This window comes from Bufo gargarizans, chromosome 2, assembly GCF_014858855.1.
Source record: "Bufo gargarizans isolate SCDJY-AF-19 chromosome 2, ASM1485885v1, whole genome shotgun sequence".
NCBI lineage: Eukaryota > Metazoa > Chordata > Amphibia > Anura > Bufonidae > Bufo > Bufo gargarizans.
Genome location: NC_058081.1, coordinates 482836254 through 482860385, shown reverse-complemented (window position 1 = coordinate 482860385; position 24132 = coordinate 482836254). Strand labels below are relative to the sequence as shown.

The 24132-nt window shown below is 45.8% G+C and overlaps 1 protein-coding gene across 1 annotated transcript in view; it reads left to right on the top strand.

The window, feature by feature from the left end:
* ANXA6 (annexin A6) overlaps nucleotides 1-24132 on the top strand; it is an 83189-nt gene that overhangs the window by 9206 nt on the left and 49851 nt on the right. Inside the window, exon 2 of the mRNA XM_044281148.1 lies at nucleotides 9932-9980. Coding sequence (XP_044137083.1) covers nucleotides 9969-9980 — 12 coding nt within the window. The 5' untranslated portion in view covers nucleotides 9932-9968. The remainder of the gene's footprint in view (nucleotides 1-9931; nucleotides 9981-24132) is intronic.

Genomic DNA, 24132 nt, shown 5'->3' with positions numbered 1-24132 from the left:
ATGAGGTGTGAAAATAATAGCATTCTTTAATACAGAATGCTAAGTATAATGTCAATTGAGGGTTAAAAAATAATAAAAACATAACTGACCTCATCCACTTGATCGCGCAGCCGGGATCCTCTTCTTTGTTCTTCTTGAAGGACCTGCAAAAGGACCTTCGCTGACGTCATCGCGCTCACCACGTGGTGACGTCAGCGCAGGTCCTGCTGCTGAATGAAGATAGAAGGTCCCATCTTGTTCTCATTCAACAGATGATTTGACTTTTCTGTTTTTATTTTATCTGAAATGCAATCCCACTGGCATTTCAATGGTTAATATCCCATCTCACCATTTGGCTACCTATACACATATGACAGAACTCATTTTATAGTGAACAATAGAAGTCCTAAATATTTTATTTGCCTTTGGTAGTTAGCTTTGTGAGCTTGTCTTTCCCACTCAGCTGTCTCTGGATATCATGGAATGTCCCACAGAGCATCTGCTTCTCTCCTCGGAGGTGAGGGGTGAGGGGCTGTCAGGGGGGTGAGGAGGAGGGTGAAACTGGGAGAATAAATGTGGACTCGAGGACTATAAACACGCTGGACTGTAATCTGCTGTTTTGGCTATGCATTATTTATTAACGGTGTAGTCTGCTGCTGTGTTCTAGTGTTTAGAGGACATGTGTCGGTAGATGTGGCATGGAGATACCAGTGTGGTATGTACAGCTTTTGGCACAATGAGGTATTCATTCAAAGAAGTCTGCATGAAGTAAGCTCCACAGCATGTATATAATGACATACACCTTCATACAGACCTCTGCAGCTGTTTGGCAGTGTAAACAATGGGGGCAACACAGCAGTGGTCAGTTCACAATGAACACTAATATACATTTGGATGCATTATTCTGCACTATTTAGCTCTGTTATTTTTATTATTATTATTATTATTTATTATTAAAGTGCCATTCATTCCATAGCGCTGTACATGTGATAAGGGGTGCACATACATAATACAGACAATTGTACTAATCATAAACAAGATGAGTTACAAACTGGTACAGTAGGATAGAGGACCCTGCCCGTGAGGGCTTACAATCTACATGGTATGGGAGAAGGACACAGTAGGTGCGGGTGAAGCTGGTCATGGCGGTATAGAGGCAGCAGGTCACAGTTTAGGCCCCCAAACCACCAAAACCCTGTGATTATTCTATATTCAATTTTCAGAGGAATGGCTCCACCCCCATGACTCCCTACAGGACATTTGAATATATATCCTTAGGAGTCACTTGCACCAAGTTTCTTTATGAACCCACCCACCAGAAGGGACTTACAGGCAGTTCAGCTCTCTTGTTGATGCCATCTTAGTGTCCTTCTCCTATGCCCTCTCTCACAGTTCCTCGGGGTGGACAAAATTAAGCATGCTGTAAGTGACAAAAACTCGATGGACCCCTTTACAGTCAAAAGGGTCAGTTGAGTGCCACGTGTACTTTGGTTTTTGGCCGTGTTTATTATAGGGAATGTCCCAAAATATTGTTTCAGCTGCTCTCCTCTCCTGACCTGCCGTAGCTGTGGGGGGTGAAAATAAGTCAGAATGTGATAGTTTGGACTGTGCTAAATTCAGCAAGTGCTGTGCCCCACTTTCATAAATTTGTCTCACAGACTGTTACCCTACATAAGTAGACAAACGTGAAGACAAACTTCACATTGTCCCCCGTTTATAAATCAGGGCCACAGTGTTTATATTCAAAGCTTTCCTGGCATACGCATGTGATGTTGACAAAAGACTAGTATATGGGGGGATTTATCAAGCTATTTGTACCGGTTTTGTGGGCTAAAGCATGTATTTGTGCTAAAACTTTAAACTTCTTACAGGGGTCATCTCAGCCTTTGATGGTATATCGCTAGGATATACCACCATCAAAGTCAGATAGGAGTGGGTCCCACCTTTGGGACCTACACTTATCTTCAGAACGAGCCCCTCTAAAGCGAAGGAGAGCACTCCGCGCATGGGATGGTGGTCTCCATTCACTTCTATGGGAGTTCCAAAAATAACTGAGCCAGCGCTCGGCTATTTTCGGAACTCCCATAATGGTGGATGAAAAGTGCTGCACTTGCACCATGCATTCTTCTTGAGTTCTGGGGGCTTGTTCTGGAGATAGGTGTGGATCCCAGAGGTGGGACCTGCACCTATCTTACTTGGTTGGCATATCCTAGCGATACGCCATCAAAGTCTGAGATAAGACAATCCCTTTACGTCTCTTACTATTTTTCAAAAGAGATGTGAAACGGTTTAGCAGAAAATGGGCAGGGATTTTCTGGAAGTGTGGGAACCCATTATAACCAGAAATTGGCATAAATTACAGCTCATAGCAACCGTAGATCTCACTTTCTGGAGTTCAGTAGGAGGCATTGCGTTGCACTCCAGGTAAGAATGGCATATAGAACACCTTTCTTAAAGGGGGTTTCTACAAACTACACTTATCGCCTATCTACAAGATAATGGATAACTGATTGATTGGTGAAAGGTCTGGAACCCCCTGCGATCATGGGAAGAGGGGTCCTGCATTTGCCAGTTTGAATGGCGTGTTGGTCATGCATATCTTCTGCTGCTCCATTCATGTCTATGGGACTGCTGGATATAGCTGAATGGAGCAGCAGCAGACATGCATGACCACCACTCCATTCAGTCAAGGAAACGCGTAACCCCCATTCTTGTGACAGGCAGGGGCCCCTGCAGATCAGATACCTATCCTGTGGATAAGTGCAGTTCATAGGGAACCTTTTTGATAAATTCCCACGTATGATCATCGGCTGTGTTCACATCTGTATTTTGAATTCTTTTTCTCACTTCTTTCATAGGAGCAAATAAATTGCTTAATAATTCCTTATAATGAAGTCTGTTTTTTTTTCTGTCAGGGTTTTTAATTTTTTTTTACCAGACAAAAAAAATTGTGCTGCATGCTGCAAATAGGACCGACTCTGTGATGGAGTCTCCGAACACGATCCTTATAAAAAGGAACCAAGACTATGTATCTGTAGGTTTGTAATGACTGAAGTAGGAGAATGAATGGTTGGTTGTAGGAGTAACACTGAAGTCTTCTCTACGCGGCCTAAAATAAAGGCTTCATTCCAAGACACATGAGTCATGCATAAACCTCCGGGATGTGATTTACACCAGGGTCTGAGTCTGAGCCAGGGTGGCTGCACCGTGAATAATATTCCATAAAAGGGTTCACAAGAGTATCAAAGAGCATGAGGGAAAGGCAGCGGACCGTTATATACAAGCATTATGTGATTCATTAGGCAAGAGAGGTTTTTATAGTTTTTTTTGTTGTACATTTCTTACTTTTGGTGGTTTTAAAACCAGAATTACCAGTAGTTTTCTTAAAAATTTCAAGTGGCAATCTGGGATCAGAAAAAAAAAGATCTGCTATTTTGACAGAAACAGCACCTCGCTGGTCCATAGGGATAAGCTGCAGTACCAGACACAGCCCATGGACAAGAGGGGTGCTGTTTTCGAAGAGATAGCAGACCCTTTTTTTTCCTCATCTAGTACAACCCGTATAAAGGAAATCCATACTCAGACTGATGCTGGTTTTTTTTTGGGGGGGGGGGGGCAGCCAAATTTTGTGCTTTTTGGATCGTTTGGTGATCCAAAGGCACACCGTCAGCAACTGCAATGTTGTTCCATCCCAAACAGAGACCCAATCATTGACTGATCACTCATTTCTCTATGGGGGAGATTTATTAAAACTGATGTAAAGGAAAATTGGCTTAGTTGCCCATAGCAACCAATCAGATTCCATCTTTCATTTTTCAGCAGTCCTTTGGAAAATGAAAGTTTCAATCTGATTGGTTTCTATGGGCAGCTACGCTAGCTTTCCTTTACACCAGTTTTGATAAATCTTGATAATTCTCTTCACGGCAAAACCCTAACCTGATCCAGCATAAGCGATACAGATGAAAGCTTCACGTGTGTAACTGAGGTCAGTCGCTTTACAGCCAATAGTCAGTACAAAGTGTTAGCACAAATGTTCGTTCCCGATCAACTACCTTTGAAAAAGGTCCTTAAAGGGGTTGTTTCACTTCAGCAAAGGGCATTTATCATGTAGACAAAGTTAAAGGGATTCTGTCATCAGATTTATAGCAGTAAAACAGGCTGACCTGAGACCTGTGCGCTGGTCAGCAGAAACTATCTGTTGGTCCTATCCTCATTTTCAAACATTTTTACTGCCTTGGGCCTCTTTCACACTTGCGTTGTCCGGATCCGGCGTGTACTCCACTTGCCGGAATTACGCGCCGGATCCGGAAAAACGCAAGTGAACTGAAAGCATTTGAAGACGGATCCGTCTTCAAAATGCTTTCAGTGTTACTATGGCAGCCAGGACGCTATTAAAGTCCTGGTTGCCATAGTAGGAGTCCGTGCAGCTTACAGTCCGTGCGGCTCCTGGGGTGCTCCAGAATGACGTCAGAGCGCCCCATGCGCATGGATGACGTGCCATGCGATCACGTCATCCATGCGCCTGGGGCTCCCTGACGTCACTCTGGAGCGCCCCGGGAGCCGCACGGACGGTAAGTATACTGCTCCTCACTACACTTTACCATGGCTGCCAGGACTTTAGCGTCCCGGCAGCCATGGTAACCACTCTAAAAAAAGCTAAACGTCGGATCCGGCAATGCGCCGAAACGACGTTTAGCTTAAGGCCGGATCCGGATTAAGGCCTTTCAATGGGCATTAATTCCGGATCCGGCCTTGCGGCAAGTCTTCAAGATTTTTGGCCGGAGCAAAAAGCGCAGCATGCTGCGATATTTTCTCCGGCCAAAAAACGTTCCGGTCCTGAACTGAAGACATCCTGATGCATCCTGAACGGATTTCTCTCCATTCAGAATGCCTTAGGATAAAACTGATCAGGATTCTTCCGGCATAGAGCCCCGACGACTCTATGCCAGAAGAAAAGAACGCAGGTGTGAAAGAGCCCTTACCCTGTCAATCAAAGTGCAGAGGGTGTAGCAGAGCCTTTAGGTGTAATGGCAACGCCCCCATTGCTCCTCGAGGCTCATTTGCATATATTAAAAATTTCATTTTTCTCCAAAATACGGGAACATATTGAGACGGGACTAACACATATAGCTTCTGCTAACCAGCGCACATGTCTCAGGTCAGCCCGTTTGACTGCTATAAATCAGAGGTCCTTTAATACAAGGCACTTACTAATGGATTGTGATTGTCCATATTGCCTCCTTTGCTGACTTCATTATTTTTCCAACACATTATACACCATTCAGTTTCAGGGGTTATGACCACCGCTGTAGCACAGATACGAGGTGGCTGGGACAGGATGCGTTCCTATGTATGGTCCCACGGTCCCAGCCACCAGATAAGCCAGAGCTTTGCTACAGTGTGAAAGAATGGCCACCACTGCGGGATTGCAAGGTGGTCATAACCCATGGATATGAGCAGTGTATAATGCCATGGAAAAATGAACCAAGCCAGCAAAGGAGGCAATATGGACAATCACAATACATTAGTAAATGCCTTGTGTTAACTTTCTCTACATGATAAATGCCACTTGCTGATGTGAGACAACCCCTTTAAAGGAAACATGTCATTAAAAAATGATGTTATTTTTAACTTTCCATGACAATATCTATATTTAACTACCTCAGCCCCCCTAGCTTAAACACCCTTAAAAAGGACCTTGCACCAGAATAAAACATCTAAACTAACTATACAGACATGGAGAGCGGCGCCCAGGGATCCCCCTGCACTTACTGTTATACCTGGGCGCCACTCCGTTCTCCCGTTATAGCCTCCGGTATCTTCATAGTTAGGCTCCACCCAGGGGAACCTGCTGGCGTCTCATTCTCCCATGCTGTAGCCTAAGAGAAAAAAAAGCCGTACTCGGGAGAAGTTGGGCAATGTGTTTTGGGGTGTCATTTTACATATACCCCTGCTGGGTGAGATAAATATCTCGGTCAAATGCCAACTTTGTATAAAAAAAAAATGGGAAAAGTTGTCTTTTGCCGAGATATTTCTCTCACCCAGCATGGGTATATGTAAAATGACACCCCAAAACACATTGCCCAACCACTCCTGAGTATGACGATACCACATGTGTGACACTTTTTTGCAGCCTAGGTGGGCAAAGGGGCCCACATTCCAAAGAGCACCTTTAGGATTTCACAGGGCATTTTTTACACATTTTGATTTCAAACTACTTCTCACACATTAGGGCCCCTAAAATGCCAGGGCAGTATAAATACCCCACATGTGACCCCATTTTGGAAAGAAGACACCCCAAGGTATTTTGTGATGGGCATAGTGAGTTCATGGAAGTTTTTATTTTTTGTCACAAGTTAGTGGAATATGAGACTTAGTAAGAAAAAAAAAAATCATCATTTTCCGCTAACGTGTGACAAAAAATGAAAAATTCTAGGAACTCTCCATGCCCCTTACGGAATACCTTGGGGTGTCTTCTTTCTAAAATGGGGTCACTTGTGGGGTAGTTATACTGCCCTGGCATTTTAGGGGCCCTAATGCGTGAGAAGTAGTTTGAATCTAAATGTGTAAAAAATGCCCTGTGAAATCCTAAAGGTGCTCTTTGGAATGTGGGCCCCTTTGCCTACCTAGGCTGCAAAAAAGTGTCACACATGTGGTATCGCCCTACTTAGGAGAAGTTGGGCAATGTGTTTTGGGGTGTCATTTTACATATACCCATGCTGGGTGAGAGAAATATCTTGGCAAAAGACAACTTTTCCCATTTTATTATACAAAGTTGGCATTTGACCAAGATATTTATCTCACCCAGCATGGGTATATTTAAAATGTCACCCCAAAACACATTGCCCAACTTATCCCGAGGACGGCGATACCACATGTATGACACTTTTTTGCAGCCTAGATGCGCAAAGGGGCCCAAATTCCTTTTAGGAGGGCATTTTTAGACATTTGGATCCCAGACTTCTTCTCACGCTTTAGGGCCCCTAAAATGCCAGGGCAGTATAAATACCCCACATGTGACCCCATTTTGGAAAGAAGACACCCCAAGGTATTCAATGAGGGGCATGGCGAGTTCATAGAATTTTTTTTTTTTTTGCACAAGTTAGCGGAAATTGATTTATTTATTTTTTTTCTCACAAAGTCTCCCTTTCCGCTAACTTGGGACAAAAATTTCAATCTTTCATGGACTCAATAAGCCCCTCACGGAATACCTTGGGGTGTCTTCTTTCCGAAATGGGGTCACATGTGGGGTATTTATACTGTCCTGGCATTTTAGGGGCCCTAAAGCGTGAGAAGTCTGGAATATAAATGTCTAAAAAATGTTACGCATTTGGATTCCGTGAGGGGTATGGTGAGTTCATGTGAGATTTTATTTTTTGACACAAGTTAGTGGAATATGAGACTTTGTAAGAAAAAATAAAATAAAAATCAATTTCCGCTAACTTGTGCCAAAAAAAATGTCTGAATGGGGCCTTAAAGGGGGGGGATCAAAGACAGGGGGGTGATCAGGGAGTCTATATGGGGTGATCACCACCCTGTCATTGATCACCCCCCTGTAAGGCTCCATTCAGATGTCCGTATGTGTTTTGCGGATCCGCTGTGTCCGTGTTTTGCGGATTCACGGATCTGCAAAACACATACGGACGTCTGAATGGAGCCTTACAGGGGGGTGATCAATGACAGGGGGGTGATCACCCCATATACACTCCCTGATCACCCCCCCATTTATTGATCACCCCCCCTGTAAGGCTCCATTCAGAAGTCCGTATGTGTTTTGCGGATCCACGGATCCATGGATCGGATCCGCTAAACACATACGGACGTCTGAATGGAGCCTTACAGGGGGGTGATCAATGACAGGGGGTGATCAATGACAGGGGGGTGATCAGGGAGTCTATATGGGGTGGTCACTCCCCTGTAAGGCTCCATTCAGACGTCCGTATGTGTATTGCAGATCCGATCCATGGATCCGTAAAACACATACGGACATCTGAATGGAGCCTTACAGGGGGGTGATCATCCCATATAAACTCCCTGATCACTCCCCTGTAAGGCTCCATTCAGACGTCCGTATGTGTTTTGCAGATCCGATCCATGGATCCGTGGATCCGCAAAACACATACGGACGTCTGAATGGAGCCTTACAGGGGGTGATCAATGACAGGGGGTGATCAGGGAGTCTATATGGGGTGATCACCCCCTGTCATTGATCACCCCCCTGTAAGGCTCCATTCAGACGTCCATATGTGTTTTGCGGATCCACGTATCCATGGATCGGATCTGCAAAACACATACGAACGTCTGAATGGAGCCTTACAGGGGGGTGATCAATGACAGGGGGGTGATCAATGACACGGGGGTGATCAGGGAGTCTATATCGGGTGATCAGGGGTTAATAAGTGACAGGGGGGGTGTAGTGTAGTGTGGTGTGGTGCTTGGTGCTACTTATTACAGAGCTGCCTGCGTCCTCTGGTGGTCGATCCAAGCAAAAGGGACCACCAGAGGACCAGGTAGCAGGTATATTAGACGCTGTTATCAAAACAGCATCTAATATACCTGTTAGGGGTTAAAAAAAAATCTACGATCGCCGCTGGCAGACTGTAGATCCACTCGCTTACCTGCCGATCCTGTGAACGCGCGCGCCTGTGCGCGCGCGTTCACAGGAAAGCTTGCGTCTCGCAAGATGACGCATAGATGCGTGACTGTGCCTGAGACAGCCGCCTCCGGAGCGCGATCCTGCGTTAGGCGGTCCGGAGGTGTTTAAACAAAACCCATGAAATCCTTCAATTTTCACACTGGCCACCAGGCCTAATAATAGTTGCCACTTCTTGCTCTGTACAGATTGCTTTACTGCAGTTACCTGCTTATCTGTCATTCAAATCCTGCCTGTAATGATATCCCATCTGTGTATAGATAATACAGGATCCACCACTCTCAATAGCTGAGTAAGGCCTCATGCACACGAACGTGGCCATATTGCGGACCGCATTTGCGGATCCGCAATACACGGGCGCCATTCCGTGGGCATTCCACATCACGGATACGGACCCATTTACATCAATGGGTCCGCAAATCCGGAGATGCGGAATGGAAGCAGGGAACGGAAACCCACGGAAGCACTACGGAGTGCTTCCGTGGGGTTTCCTTCCCGTACTTCCGTTCCTCAAAAAGATAGAACATGTCCTATCTTTTTGCGTAAAGGGCGGATCACAGACCCATTAAAGTGAATGGGTCCGCAATCCGCTGCGGCTGCCCCACGGTCGGTGTTCGTGCATTGCGGTCCGCAGCACGGCCACGGGGCGCACGCGTCCGTGTGCAGGAGGCCTAAAGCTTATGGTCACAGAGTATGCCTCACAGAAGCCAATGAGATCCCTTCCTGACAGTTGTGTCTATGGGCCATGTGGCTCCTGTAAAAAGCTATTTTATTAATGCTTTTTTATCCTGTTAAGAAAAGCTCAGGCAAGGTGGCTGCCCCCATAATAATGTTCAGGAGACAGAATAAAAAAATCTGTGATCAGAAAATAAAAACAGATTAGAAGAAAGGATGGGTGTTGCTTTCTGGTTTTAACTGATACATTTCCTTTAATATTCTCATTTATAGCAGCAAACAGAGGTTTTGCTAAAAGGATGGATCTTGGAACCCCTGATGACCAGCTCAATGAAGGGGGCTTGATGCCCCTGGGTGTGCCCTGCCTCTTTTGTCCAGTACCATAGATCATTATGCTCCACAGCCTCAGTTGCCTCTTTCAGTTCTCCAGCGTGCCTGGATGTTAGCCAGTTTTCAAGTAATCACTGAATGCACTAGGACATCCAGGCGGAAGCAGACTCCTCAAGGATTTACTTTTTTATTTTCCTATCCACATTAAATATTTTGATCTTTTCCATTAACCTTGTACTTGTTATTGTCCTCTTCTTCTTTGCCTTCTTCAATAAATCTCTCCTCTCTTGACAGGTCCTCATTTTCCTCCAGAGATTTGACCGGGGTCATCATGTCATCAAAGGTAATGTCTAAGGGAGAGGCTTGGGGCAGGAAGGGTGTTCACCATGTGATTGTTTACAGCCCGTTATGCTTGATATTGTCCTAACGATTGAAGGAGATCTTTGTGACTTCCGTCATATTGGCTTTTCCCAATATAACCACAATATACAGACGTGGACAAAATTGTTGGTACCCTTTGGTCAATGAAAGAAAAAGTCACAATGGTCACAGAAATAACTTTAATCTGACAAAAGTAATAATAAATTAAAATTCTATAAATGTTAACCAATGAAAGTCGGACATTGTTTTTCAACCATGCTTCAACAGAATTATGTAAAAAAATAAACTCATGAAACAGGCATGGACAAAAATGATGGTACCCCTAGAAAACACAGAACATAATGTGACCAAAGGGACATGTTAATTCAAGGTGTGTACACTAATTAGCATCACAGGTGTCTACAACCTTGTAATCAGCCATTGGGCCTATATATATGGCTCCAGGTAATCACTGTGTTGTTTGGTGATATGGTGTGTACCACACTCGACATGGACCAGAGGAAGCAAAGGAAAGAGCTGTCTCAAGAGATCAGAAAGAAAATTATAGACAAGCATGTTAAAGGTAAAGGCTATAAGACCATCTCCAAGCAACTAGATGTTCCTGTGAGTACAGTTGCACATATTATTCATAAGTTTAAGATCCATGGGACTGTAGCCAACCTCCCTGGACGTGGCCGCAGGAGGAAAATTGATGACAAATCTAAGAGACGGATAATCCGAATGGTAACAAAAGAGCCTAGAAAGACTTCTAAAGAGATTCAAGGTGAACTTCATGCTCAAGGAACATCAGTGTCAGATCGCACCATCCGTCGTTGTTTGAGCCAAAGTGGACTACATGGGAGACGACCAAGGAGGACACCATTGTTGAAAACGAATCATAAAAAAGCAAGACTGGAATATGCCAAACTACATGTTGACAAGCCACAAAGCTTCTGGGAGAATGTCCTGTGGACAGATGAGACAAAAATCGAAGTTTTTGCCAAGGCACATCAGCTGTATGTTCACAGACGAAAAAATGAAGCATATCAAGAAAAGAACACTGTCCCTACTGTGAAACATGGAGGAGGCTCTGTTATGTTCTGGGGCTGCTTTGCTGCGTCTGGCACAGGGTGTCTTGAATCTGTGCAGGGTACAATGAAATCTCAAGACTATCAAGGAATTCTAGAGAGAAATGTACTAGCCAGTGTCAGAAAGCTTGGTCTCAGTCGCAGGTCATGGGTCTTGCAACAGGACAATGACCCAAAACACACCGCTAAAAACACCCAAGAATGGCTAAGAGGAAAAAATTGGACTATTCTAAAGTGGCCTTCTATGAGCCCTGACCTCAATCCTATTGAGCATCTTTGGAAGGAGCTGAAACATGCAGTCTGGAAAAGGCACCCTTCAAACCGGACACAACTGGAGCAGTTTGCTCATGAGGAGTGGGCCAAAATACCTGCTGAGAGGTGCAGATGTCTCATTGACAGTTACAGGAAGCGTTTGATTGCAGTGATTGCCTCAAAAGGTTGCGCAACAAAATATTAAGTTAGGGGTACCATCATTTTTGTCCATGCCTGTTTCATGAGTTTATTTTTTTACATAATTCTGTTGAAGCATGGTTGAAAAACAATGTCTGACTTTCATTGGTTAACATTTATAGAATTTTAATTTATTATTACTTTTGTCAGATTAAAGTTATTTCTGTGACCATTGTGACTTTTTCTTTCATTGACCAAAGGGTACCAACAATTTTGTCCACGTCTGTATATACGTCACCACAGCTTATGGGTGAGTTTGTGTTAGGCCTCTTTTAAACATCAGTGATTGTGAGCCAAAACCAAGTGCAGATCAAAAAAGCACAGAAGAGGTCCAACTCCAAATCTGTCCATTATACCATCTCTGTGGAGGATTCTCTTGGTTTTGGCTCAAAATCACTGATGGAAATAACTGAGCAAACACTGACTGTATGAAAGAGGCCAAAATCAGCCGCACAATTGTGAAAGTAATTGCACATTTAAAATTTTATCTGCAAACCCATGACGCATTGGTCGTATGTTTTTATGGGAAAAAATGCAACAAAACCATGCAACCAATTTGCTAATTATTCGAAAACCCTGTCCACAGCCGGTAGGCATGGTTTCAGACACAGGCAGCTACTGCGGCATGGAAAAATTGTGACTAGGAATAAAGGTTATAATTGGAATACTCGTGTAGGGCTGTATGCTACAGGCTCTGTCAGGTATCAGATATATTCTTCTTAAAGGGGTTGTCTGGGTTTTAATATTGATGACCTATCCTCAGGCTGATGACACCCGGCACCCCCGCCGATCAGCTGTATAAGGACACGGCGCATGCAATGTGCACATGCCATCTCCCTTCTCTCTTCCTGTTCACCGCTGCTGTCTATGGAAAAGCGGCAGTGAGCAGAAAGAGAGACATTGCATGCGCCATCTCCTCATACAGCTGATCGGCGGGGGTGCCGGGTGTTGGACCCCCGCCAATCTGATATTGATGACCTGTCCTGAGGATAGTATCCTCTTTCTACTCCCTCCAGTATCTTCTACCTCCCATATCATCTCTGCCCTCCCTCAAGTGTCATTTGTCTCCACAGTATCATCTCTTCCCTCCATCCAGCATCATCTGACTCCTCTTCTCAGTAGCATACCCCAAAGACGGTAGCTACCTGGCGCCACAATTTTTTCCTCCTTGATTTGACGACATCATCGCCAGAATTGGTTTTAATAGAATGTTCGGACCCTGGCCCACTTAGATGGATACCACGTTCTCTCTAATGCAGGGACGGCCTTAGGGATGTGCGACCTGTGCTGCTGCATATAGTACATCATCCTTTCCCAGTACATTGGGCACTGTGACTGCTGATAGACATGCTGCCTGTCACTTCCACATAGAAGGAACTAGTCTTACCTAACCCTTGGCATCATTTTCTCTTTCACAATCTCATCATATATTGTTCTTCTTGCAGTGGGAGCTGTCAGCAGCTTTTACCCACTACTCTCAGAGCTTCCCATGCTTTGTAAAATGTGAGATGAAACCTGTATCCACTCACATCACAAAGCACAGGAGGTGTGAAAACAGTGGGTTGTGCAACAGTGTGTTTTTGATTGATAAATGCCAATGACGTTTGATGATGTGCTCTTCTATAAGTTCCCCCATGCACTTGTATGGAGCCCATCCATGTTCTGGGGTGAAGCAAGTTACGGTATCCCTGCAAAATAGTGGCAAGTTGCAACTGCACATCGGGTACATGTGGGCATGGGATAAGCAGAAGAGAACCTCTGTGTTCCACAAATGTTGGACCATCAGGATTTCACACCAGAATATTTTTAGAACCATAAAAGTCAAAATGTTTTTGAATATTTGCAGCGATAGGGAATGCTGGTGATTTCCCGGTACTCAATATATTTAAGAACATTGCCAAGATATGTAAAGAATGTTACGTCTCCCTAAGATGGGATATTTATAGAGACAGGACAGCTCTTGATGACTCAGATGAGTAGAAGTGAAACATTACTGGCATAGAAAAGTTAGCAGAGAAGGACAGATTCCATGACCTATATCCCACATTATGGGGGTCATTTATTAAAGGGCTTCTGTCACCCCCCAAAAGTTATTTTTCATTTTTGGGCTAATTAAAATCCTTATAGTGCGATTATTCAATATATAGGGCTTTTAACTTTTTCTGTGGCTTAGTTTCTTTAAAAAATTAGCCCAAAAATGAAAAATGACTTTTGGTGGGTGACAGAACCCTTTTAAGACCGGCGTTTTAGAGGCCAGCCTTAATAAGCCCCTGCACTTGCAATGGATCCGCCTAACTTATGTAGAGGCCAACCCCAAATTGACCTCCCCCATGCCCAGGCACCGCATATTGATTATACTGACTTGCTCCCCGGCACCTGCGTCGCTCCTGATCCTCGCACGGCAGCAGCTGCGTCTCCCTGTTGCGCAGATCAAACCATCCAGCAACAGGGTGGAAGGGGTTAAGCCAATAGCCGTGACTGGGACAAGCCTCCCTACCATCGCGGGTGACGCTAGGGAGGCTCGTCCCCGTCGCGGCCTGCTATTGGATGCCCCCCCCTTCCTCTCCACCAGATGTTTTGATCCGTGTGACGGGGAAATGCAGTGGCGGCCGTGCAGGGATCAGGAGCAACACTGGTGCCGGGGAGCATGTACAGTAAAATCTATATTAGGTGCCCGGGCATTGGGGGAATCATTATAGGGTTTGGATAACCCCAATCAGTGGGGGCTCAACCTCTACGAGGAATAACAGAGGGATGGCATAATGCAAAGTTCTAATACAAAATGCTCCAGCATTTAATTAATAAGTTAGTCCAGCAGAAGTACCCTGTTTATTCATTAAGTAACTAAATTTAATAGGTAATTTCAGAATTTACATATACACAGACAAAACAGTTCTATGCGAATGATCCATGTAGAGGCCAAAAAATGAATACCTAAGATACAGGTATACACGGCGGAAGGCCGGGGAAGGTTATCCCTAGTACTGATTCCCTAATCTGGTCCTCTGCCCAGGGACGTCTCCTGATGGTGGGGGCGCCCTGTCCCCGTACCTACACTCCAACTCCTAACTATCCCTGGTGAGGTGAGTGGTGGAGTGGGACGATATAAGTGGTGTCTAACATGGAAAACAAGCACAGATAGAAAGGATTAGTTGCAAAGGTGTCCACTGTATACTGCCCTCGTGGCATAACCAGGAGGTACAGGGCACACCTAGAAGATAAAATATACAAACAAAACGCACAATTAGGTATAGGTATATTAAGATAAGTATAGATAACCTACAAACCCCGACGCGTTTCACCCACAGGCCCGTTCACTAAGCTACGGCCCAAAAGCAGTAGAATGCCGCCTCCATCGAGTTCAGAACATATTGACATCTTCCTCCAGCTGGTCACACGAGATCTTGACCAGCTGGGACATGTGAGACCCAGGTCCTTCAATCTCTCAGTGTCAGAGATGGAGGCACTTAGGTCACTGGAGAGGGATAGCACGATCGTGATTAAGCCATCAGACAAGGGTGGCAATCTTGTCATCCTTGACTCCGCATTATATAAAAATATGTGCCTGGACCTCCTTAAAGACAGGGAGGGGTATGAGGTACTGCAGAATAATCCTACTGCTCTGTACTTGGGTAAACTCAAAAACATCTTGAACACGGGTCTACAGAAAAAGGTCATTAGCACCACTGAATACACATTTTTACTACCAGTGAAACCCTTGGTCGCTACATTCTATGGCCTACCCAAAGTACACAAGGGTACCTCCCCTTTAAAAGGACGTCCTATTGTGTCAGGCGTCAACTGCCTGACACAAAATAGTGGCATTTATCTGGACCAGATTCTGAGGGAGTTCGTCGTGTCCCTCCCCGCATACACGAGGGACACGATGGACTTCCTCAATAAAATTAATACCTTGAATCTGGATCCAGCATGCATCCTCGGCAGTATAGACGTCGAGGCTCTGTATAGCTCTATACCACATGAGCATGGGGTAAGGGCGGTGGATCACTATCTCAAAACCAGAGGGACCCACTGTTCTTTGCATAATGTTTTCATCCGTGAACTCTTGACGTTCACTCTTAACCACAATTACTTTCTGTTCAATGCACGGTTTTACCACCAGCTCAGGGGGACGGCGATGGGCAGTCCCTGTGCTCCGTCATACGCCAACCTTTTCCTGGGCTGGTGGGAGGACACGCATGTTTTCCCGGACCACATCGTCTGGTGGGCTGACTACATCCAATTTTGGACCAGGTTTATAGACGATGTGTTTATAGTCTGGAAGGGTGATCCCGTCAGCTTCAAACGGTTTGTCACGGACCTTAACGCTAATACTGTGGGTCTTAAATTCACATGTGAATGGGATTATGAATCCATTACCTTCCTAGATGTAAGGGTCACTAAGGTGGGTGAAAGCCTTTCAACCAATATCTATCGTAAGAGCACGGCCACCAACTCCCTTCTCCATTGGAGCAGCTATCACCCCGCCCCTCTCAGACGAGGTATACCCAAGGGGCAATACTTAAGAGTGAGGAGAAATTGCTCTAATGACTCCTCCTTTTTTCAGGAGGCCGGGAAGCTTCAAGGAAGATTTCTGGCAAGGGGGTATCCGAAGGGTATTCTTCGGGAGGCTTTTCAGAAAGCATCCACTAGACCACGGACTGAACTCCTGGTACCTAGAAGACGTACCTCTGATGATCCTCAACCGGCACGTATCATTGCCAATTTCGATGCCGCCAACCGTGAAACCAGAGAAATCCTACAGAAATACTGGCCGATCCTACAAATGGATGCTGATATTTCAGATATCATAAGCAAATATCCATCGGTCTCTTATAGGCGAGGTAGGAGCCTTAGGGACCGTCTGGTTCACAGCCATTTTTCACCACCTAAGAAGGCTGACTCTTGGCTTAACCGGAAACCCATCGGTATATTCAAATGCGGTCGGTGCAAGGCATGCCAGTATATTCGAACCACTAAGTCAGTCACCTGTTCGGTCACTGGTCAAACGTTCCAGGTCCGGGACTTTGTCAATTGCCTATCCAGTGGGCTGGTTTACCTCTGCCAGTGCCCATGCCCTATGGATTACGTTGGTAAGACGATACGTGAGTTTAGGAGAAGAATCCTAGAACACGTAAATGACGTCATCAAAAAAGAGCCCACACCCGTGGCTACTCATGTAAATGACTGTCATGGTGGTGATCCCTCTTGTCTCCGCTTCACGGTCCTCGAACTGATATCCCCCTCTCCAAGAGGTGGTGATTTGGACAGACGTATCCTACAGAAGGAGAGCGAGTGGATTTACAGATTTCGCTCCCAATCACCCCGAGGACTTAATGAGCGGTTGACTTTTTCGTGCTTTCTATAACTCCTCATTCTCTCTTTTTACCCTATGACATGAATGGTGACCTCCATTCTGTCATGAACTTCCCCTTGCTTCGCTGCTCTGGCCTTGTTAGCGGGGTCTCCCTTATCAGGTGGTCACCCCCCCTGCAATTCCGACCTCAGTAATATCTCTAATTCCCTGGCGTATAGCCTGGGTACGCAAAGTACCCGAACGTTACATTTAATGGGATGTCTATTTACAGTGACATACCCCTTATGGGGCTTCCCTGTTATCCTTAAGGGAGCTCTATATATATATCTTTTTGTACTTCAGTAGTTTTATACATGTACAGTAACAGCTCTGTGTGCATCTATTCTGGCACGGAATTCCTCATGACCCACCCTATATATGTTCCCGAATTCTGCCCATCACCTCCAACCTTTGTGGCCTGGCCCAACCGGACCACGGATTATCCCCAATCATGTAAGTGTACTGTATGATCATACATGTTTAGTCTCCATACACCAGGACAGCCTCGTATCCGGCGCATCATCATCTGGCAGGTATCAGCGGTAGTATGCGTGTCAAGCTGACACGCACACACCGCACTTCCGGTTTGATGGTGAATACATGTACGTCACTTCCGGTATGCGGTCCACGCTGACACGCATACCGGCATGCGGGCCATAACACACATACCGGCCGATCACTAATAACTTATGATAGCATTGGGCATTTCCATTCACACATGTTCAGTCTCCCTACACCAATACAGCCTTGATTCCGGCGCATCATCACCTGATATTCATCAGCGGTAGTATGCGTGTCAAGCTGACACGCACACACCGCACTTCCGGTTTGATGGTGACTACATGTACGTCACTTCCGGTATGCGGTCCTATGCTGACACGCATACCGGCGTGCGGGCCAAGCACACATGCTGTCCGATTACAAACAACTTAGGACAGCATGGGGCACCTCCATCTTCCGCCGACTATGTATACAATTTCACTAATGAGCACGCCTCCCCTGGGCACGCCCCACTTCTTTGGCCACACCTAATTAATTAGCTATCCACCTGTGTATGGGCATTAGTGAGCTTAAAAGGGAGGGCTAAACTGAGGATCACCACCTCAGACCCATCATTCCACACCACTGACCACACCATGTAAGTAGCTGACATTTGTCTCTTGATTATCTGCAATATATGTTTAGCCCTGAGTGTATGTTGAGGTACATACAATATATATTTTTTAGGTATCCTCTGGGTGGTTAGCCCGGCATCCTGGGTGACAAAAAACTGGGGCACGTATACCGTTCGTGCTGCACTTCAGCCAGTTATATATGCTCTTATCTATGAGCCTCCTCAGGAACGACCTAGTTTGCAATATCTTATTGCCTACCTCAGGTATCTATGTACATTCAATACTCAGCATTATGGCATCTATCGTTTGTTATCCTACCTGAACTAACCTGGGTCCTTATTGTCTACTTATTTTCTCAGTGTGCATGTTGGTAGTCGAGTTTACTCACCACGCTGCCAAAAACGTATGTAAACTGCCATTAAGGCAATTGTTTCATTACTGTGGGTCTGCAGTGTCATAAAGGATTGTTTATTCCTGTTATATATGCACACACGCATCACTGAACTGGGGCGGCCATAACCATTGGCAATGGTCCCGTTATCTTTGCATACCTACTACACGTAACCCCCTGATGAACCCTCCGTATGGGTGAAACGCGTCGGGGTTTGTAGGTTATCTATACTTATCTTAATATACCTATACCTAATTGTGCGTTTTGTTTGTATATTTTATCTTCTAGGTGTGCCCTGTACCTCCTGGTTATGCCACGAGGGCAGTATACAGTGGACACCTTTGCAACTAATCCTTTCTATCTGTGCTTGTTTTCCATGTTAGACACCACTTATATCGTCCCACTCCACCACTCACCTCACCAGGGATAGTTAGGAGTTGGAGTGTAGGTACGGGGACAGGGCGCCCCCACCATCAGGAGACGTCCCTGGGCAGAGGACCAGATTAGGGAATCAGTACTAGGGATAACCTTCCCCGGCCTTCCGCCGTGTATACCTGTATCTTAGGTATTCATTTTTTGGCCTCTACATGGATCATTCGCATAGAACTGTTTTGTCTGTGTATATGTAAATTCTGAAATTACCTATTAAATTTAGTTACTTAATGAATAAACAGGGTACTTCTGCTGGACTAACTGTTGATACACATTAATACCCCGTCTTAGTATAAGCTCGCTATCTGCATTGCTGGACTTTTACAATTTTGTTTTTGCTATGGCTACATTCCTTACGGGAACTATCTTTACTGATGATCTGTTGAATGAAGCAAGAGATGTCTTTTCGGATAGGGGCGTCCCAGCACTGGACCAGTCAGCATCAAGCAAACAGGTGTTTAGTGATCTATACACCTATTATAAAGACAATATCAAATCCTGGTGGGAGATAAAGTCACTTGAGAGCTATCTTGAGCAAAAAATTGTCCCACGGGGACTCCGTATCCGTATACGGCCTGCTGACAGGATCTCCTCACCAGGATTTTTGATTAAATGGGAAGAGACCCTGACTCATAATTCTTTGTCCCTTATGAAGCTACTATTGGACGAAGAGAGAGTATTATTTGAAAAAACCTCCAAGAAATTGAAGGAACAAATAGATACGGCTCTTAAACTGAAGGAAGACCCAGACTTTTCCAGAAGGGAGGCATCCTTACAATCAGCTGTTGTGAGGTTCCAATCACTCATAAAAGAACGCAAGCACAAACAATTTGTGCGAGATTTAGGCGACTTTAGAGAAAATCGGGCATATACTGCTACACAGAATCAGCCGTCCGAATCTGAAATCTCGTCTTCAGACGTGGACACTTCGGACACTGATTCTCGACCTAAACCACGATACGCACCCTCGAATCGCGGTCGTTCCGACCCCAGACGACAGGGTGGTCGGCGATGGTCAGGACAAGGCAGCCATCGAGGCAGGGGCGGAAGCTATCAGGGTTATGGGCATCAACACCCTCCCCCCGAATACCAGCCGCCCCCTCCCCCTGGCCCCTCTCAAAACGCTCCATCCCAGCAGCCGCCAGCTCTCGCTGCTTGTGCCTCTTCCTCATCCTCTTCCTCTTTTTTAGAGAAAGAAGGGTTCCCTTATTCACTTCGGAAAAATCGTTGAATAAAGAACCTGCAGATGACCTCCAAATCATTAATCTCTCTGCCCGTATACTTCGTGCTGAGGAGATGGGGGTCCTCAGGCGGGGACTGTCATTCGTACCCACCACGGACTTCAGTACCTTTGCCTGGACCAAGGACCTCCATCTCTTCTGCAGAAGGTTAAAATGGCACAAGTTCTTTAAGAACTCCAACAAGGACACGTGCCGAAGACTGGGCTTGGAAGAGACTGATTATGATGGTCTGCAGGACCTTGTGGATCTCAACAGTGAGCACAATAGCATCCCGGGCACAGGCCCGTTCACTAAGCTACGGCCCAAAAGCAGTAGAATGCCGCCTCCATCGAGTTCAGAACATATTGACATCTTCCTCCAGCTGGTCACACGAGATCTTGACCAGCTGGGACATGTGAGACCCAGGTCCTTCAATCTCTCAGTGTCAGAGATGGAGGCACTTAGGTCACTGGAGAGGGATAGCACGATCGTGATTAAGCCATCAGACAAGGGTGGCAATCTTGTCATCCTTGACTCCGCATTATATAAAAATATGTGCCTGGACCTCCTTAAAGACAGGGAGGGGTATGAGGTACTGCAGAATAATCCTACTGCTCTGTACTTGGGTAAACTCAAAAACATCTTGAACACGGGTCTACAGAAAAAGGTCATTAGCACCACTGAATACACATTTTTACTACCAGTGAAACCCTTGGTCGCTACATTCTATGGCCTACCCAAAGTACACAAGGGTACCTCCCCTTTAAAAGGACGTCCTATTGTGTCAGGCGTCAACTGCCTGACACAAAATAGTGGCATTTATCTGGACCAGATTCTGAGGGAGTTCGTCGTGTCCCTCCCCGCATACACGAGGGACACGATGGACTTCCTCAATAAAATTAATACCTTGAATCTGGATCCAGCATGCATCCTCGGCAGTATAGACGTCGAGGCTCTGTATAGCTCTATACCACATGAGCATGGGGTAAGGGCGGTGGATCACTATCTCAAAACCAGAGGGACCCACTGTTCTTTGCATAATGTTTTCATCCGTGAACTCTTGACGTTCACTCTTAACCACAATTACTTTCTGTTCAATGCACGGTTTTACCACCAGCTCAGGGGGACGGCGATGGGCAGTCCCTGTGCTCCGTCATACGCCAACCTTTTCCTGGGCTGGTGGGAGGACACGCATGTTTTCCCGGACCACATCGTCTGGTGGGCTGACTACATCCAATTTTGGACCAGGTTTATAGACGATGTGTTTATAGTCTGGAAGGGTGATCCCGTCAGCTTTAAACGGTTTGTCACGGACCTTAACGCTAATACTGTGGGTCTTAAATTCACATGTGAATGGGATTATGAATCCATTACCTTCCTAGATGTAAGGGTCACTAAGGTGGGTGAAAGCCTTTCAACCAATATCTATCGTAAGAGCACGGCCACCAACTCCCTTCTCCATTGGAGCAGCTATCACCCCGCCCCTCTCAGACGAGGTATACCCAAGGGGCAATACTTAAGAGTGAGGAGAAATTGCTCTAATGACTCCTCCTTTTTTCAGGAGGCCGGGAAGCTTCAAGGAAGATTTCTGGCAAGGGGGTATCCGAAGGGTATTCTTCGGGAGGCTTTTCAGAAAGCATCCACTAGACCACGGACTGAACTCCTGGTACCTAGAAGACGTACCTCTGATGATCCTCAACCGGCACGTATCATTGCCAATTTCGATGCCGCCAACCGTGAAACCAGAGAAATCCTACAGAAATACTGGCCGATCCTACAAATGGATGCTGATATTTCAGATATCATAAGCAAATATCCATCGGTCTCTTATAGGCGAGGTAGGAGCCTTAGGGACCGTCTGGTTCACAGCCATTTTTCACCACCTAAGAAGGCTGACTCTTGGCTTAACCGGAAACCCATCGGTATATTCAAATGCGGTCGGTGCAAGGCATGCCAGTATATTCGAACCACTAAGTCAGTCACCTGTTCGGTCACTGGTCAAACGTTCCAGGTCCGGGACTTTGTCAATTGCCTATCCAGTGGGCTGGTTTACCTCTGCCAGTGCCCATGCCCTATGGATTACGTTGGTAAGACGATACGTGAGTTTAGGAGAAGAATCCTAGAACACGTAAATTACGTCATCAAAAAAGAGCCCACACCCGTGGCTACTCATGTAAATGACTGTCATGGTGGTGATCCCTCTTGTCTCCGCTTCACGGTCCTCGAACTGATATCCCCCTCTCCAAGAGGTGGTGATTTGGACAGACGTATCCTACAGAAGGAGAGCGAGTGGATTTACAGATTTCGCTCCCAATCACCCCGAGGACTTAATGAGCGGTTGACTTTTTCGTGCTTTCTATAACTCCTCATTCTCTCTTTTTACCCTATGACATGAATGGTGACCTCCATTCTGTCATGAACTTCCCCTTGCTTCGCTGCTCTGGCCTTGTTAGCGGGGTCTCCCTTATCAGGTGGTCACCCCCCCTGCAATTCCGACCTCAGTAATATCTCTAATTCCCTGGCGTATAGCCTGGGTACGCAAAGTACCCGAACGTTACATTTAATGGGATGTCTATTTACAGTGACATACCCCTTATGGGGCTTCCCTGTTATCCTTAAGGGAGCTCTATATATATATCTTTTTGTACTTCAGTAGTTTTATACATGTACAGTAACAGCTCTGTGTGCATCTATTCTGGCACGGAATTCCTCATGACCCACCCTATATATGTTCCCGAATTCTGCCCATCACCTCCAACCTTTGTGGCCTGGCCCAACCGGACCACGGATTATCCCCAATCATGTAAGTGTACTGTATGATCATACATGTTTAGTCTCCATACACCAGGACAGCCTCGTATCCGGCGCATCATCATCTGGCAGGTATCAGCGGTAGTATGCGTGTCAAGCTGACACGCACACACCGCACTTCCGGTTTGATGGTGAATACATGTACGTCACTTCCGGTATGCGGTCCACGCTGACACGCATACCGGCATGCGGGCCATAACACACATACCGGCCGATCACTAATAACTTATGATAGCATTGGGCATTTCCATTCACACATGTTCAGTCTCCCTACACCAATACAGCCTTGATTCCGGCGCATCATCACCTGATATTCATCAGCGGTAGTATGCGTGTCAAGCTGACACGCACACACCGCACTTCCGGTTTGATGGTGACTACATGTACGTCACTTCCGGTATGCGGTCCTATGCTGACACGCATACCGGCGTGCGGGCCAAGCACACATGCTGTCCGATTACAAACAACTTAGGACAGCATGGGGCACCTCCATCTTCCGCCGACTATGTATACAATTTCACTAATGAGCACGCCTCCCCTGGGCACGCCCCACTTCTTTGGCCACACCTAATTAATTAGCTATCCACCTGTGTATGGGCATTAGTGAGCTTAAAAGGGAGGGCTAAACTGAGGATCACCACCTCAGACCCATCATTCCACACCACTGACCACACCATGTAAGTAGCTGACATTTGTCTCTTGATTATCTGCAATATATGTTTAGCCCTGAGTGTATGTTGAGGTACATACAATATATATTTTTTAGGTATCCTCTGGGTGGTTAGCCCGGCATCCTGGGTGACAAAAAACTGGGGCACGTATACCGTTCGTGCTGCACTTCAGCCAGTTATATATGCTCTTATCTATGAGCCTCCTCAGGAACGACCTAGTTTGCAATATCTTATTGCCTACCTCAGGTATCTATGTACATTCAATACTCAGCATTATGGCATCTATCGTTTGTTATCCTACCTGAACTAACCTGGGTCCTTATTGTCTACTTATTTTCTCAGTGTGCATGTTGGTAGTCGAGTTTACTCACCACGCTGCCAAAAACGTATGTAAACTGCCATTAAGGCAATTGTTTCATTACTGTGGGTCTGCAGTGTCATAAAGGATTGTTTATTCCTGTTATATATGCACACACGCATCACTGAACTGGGGCGGCCATAACCATTGGCAATGGTCCCGTTATCTTTGCATACCTACTACACGTAACCCCCTGATGAACCCTCCGTATGGGTGAAACGCGTCGGGGTTTGTAGGTTATCT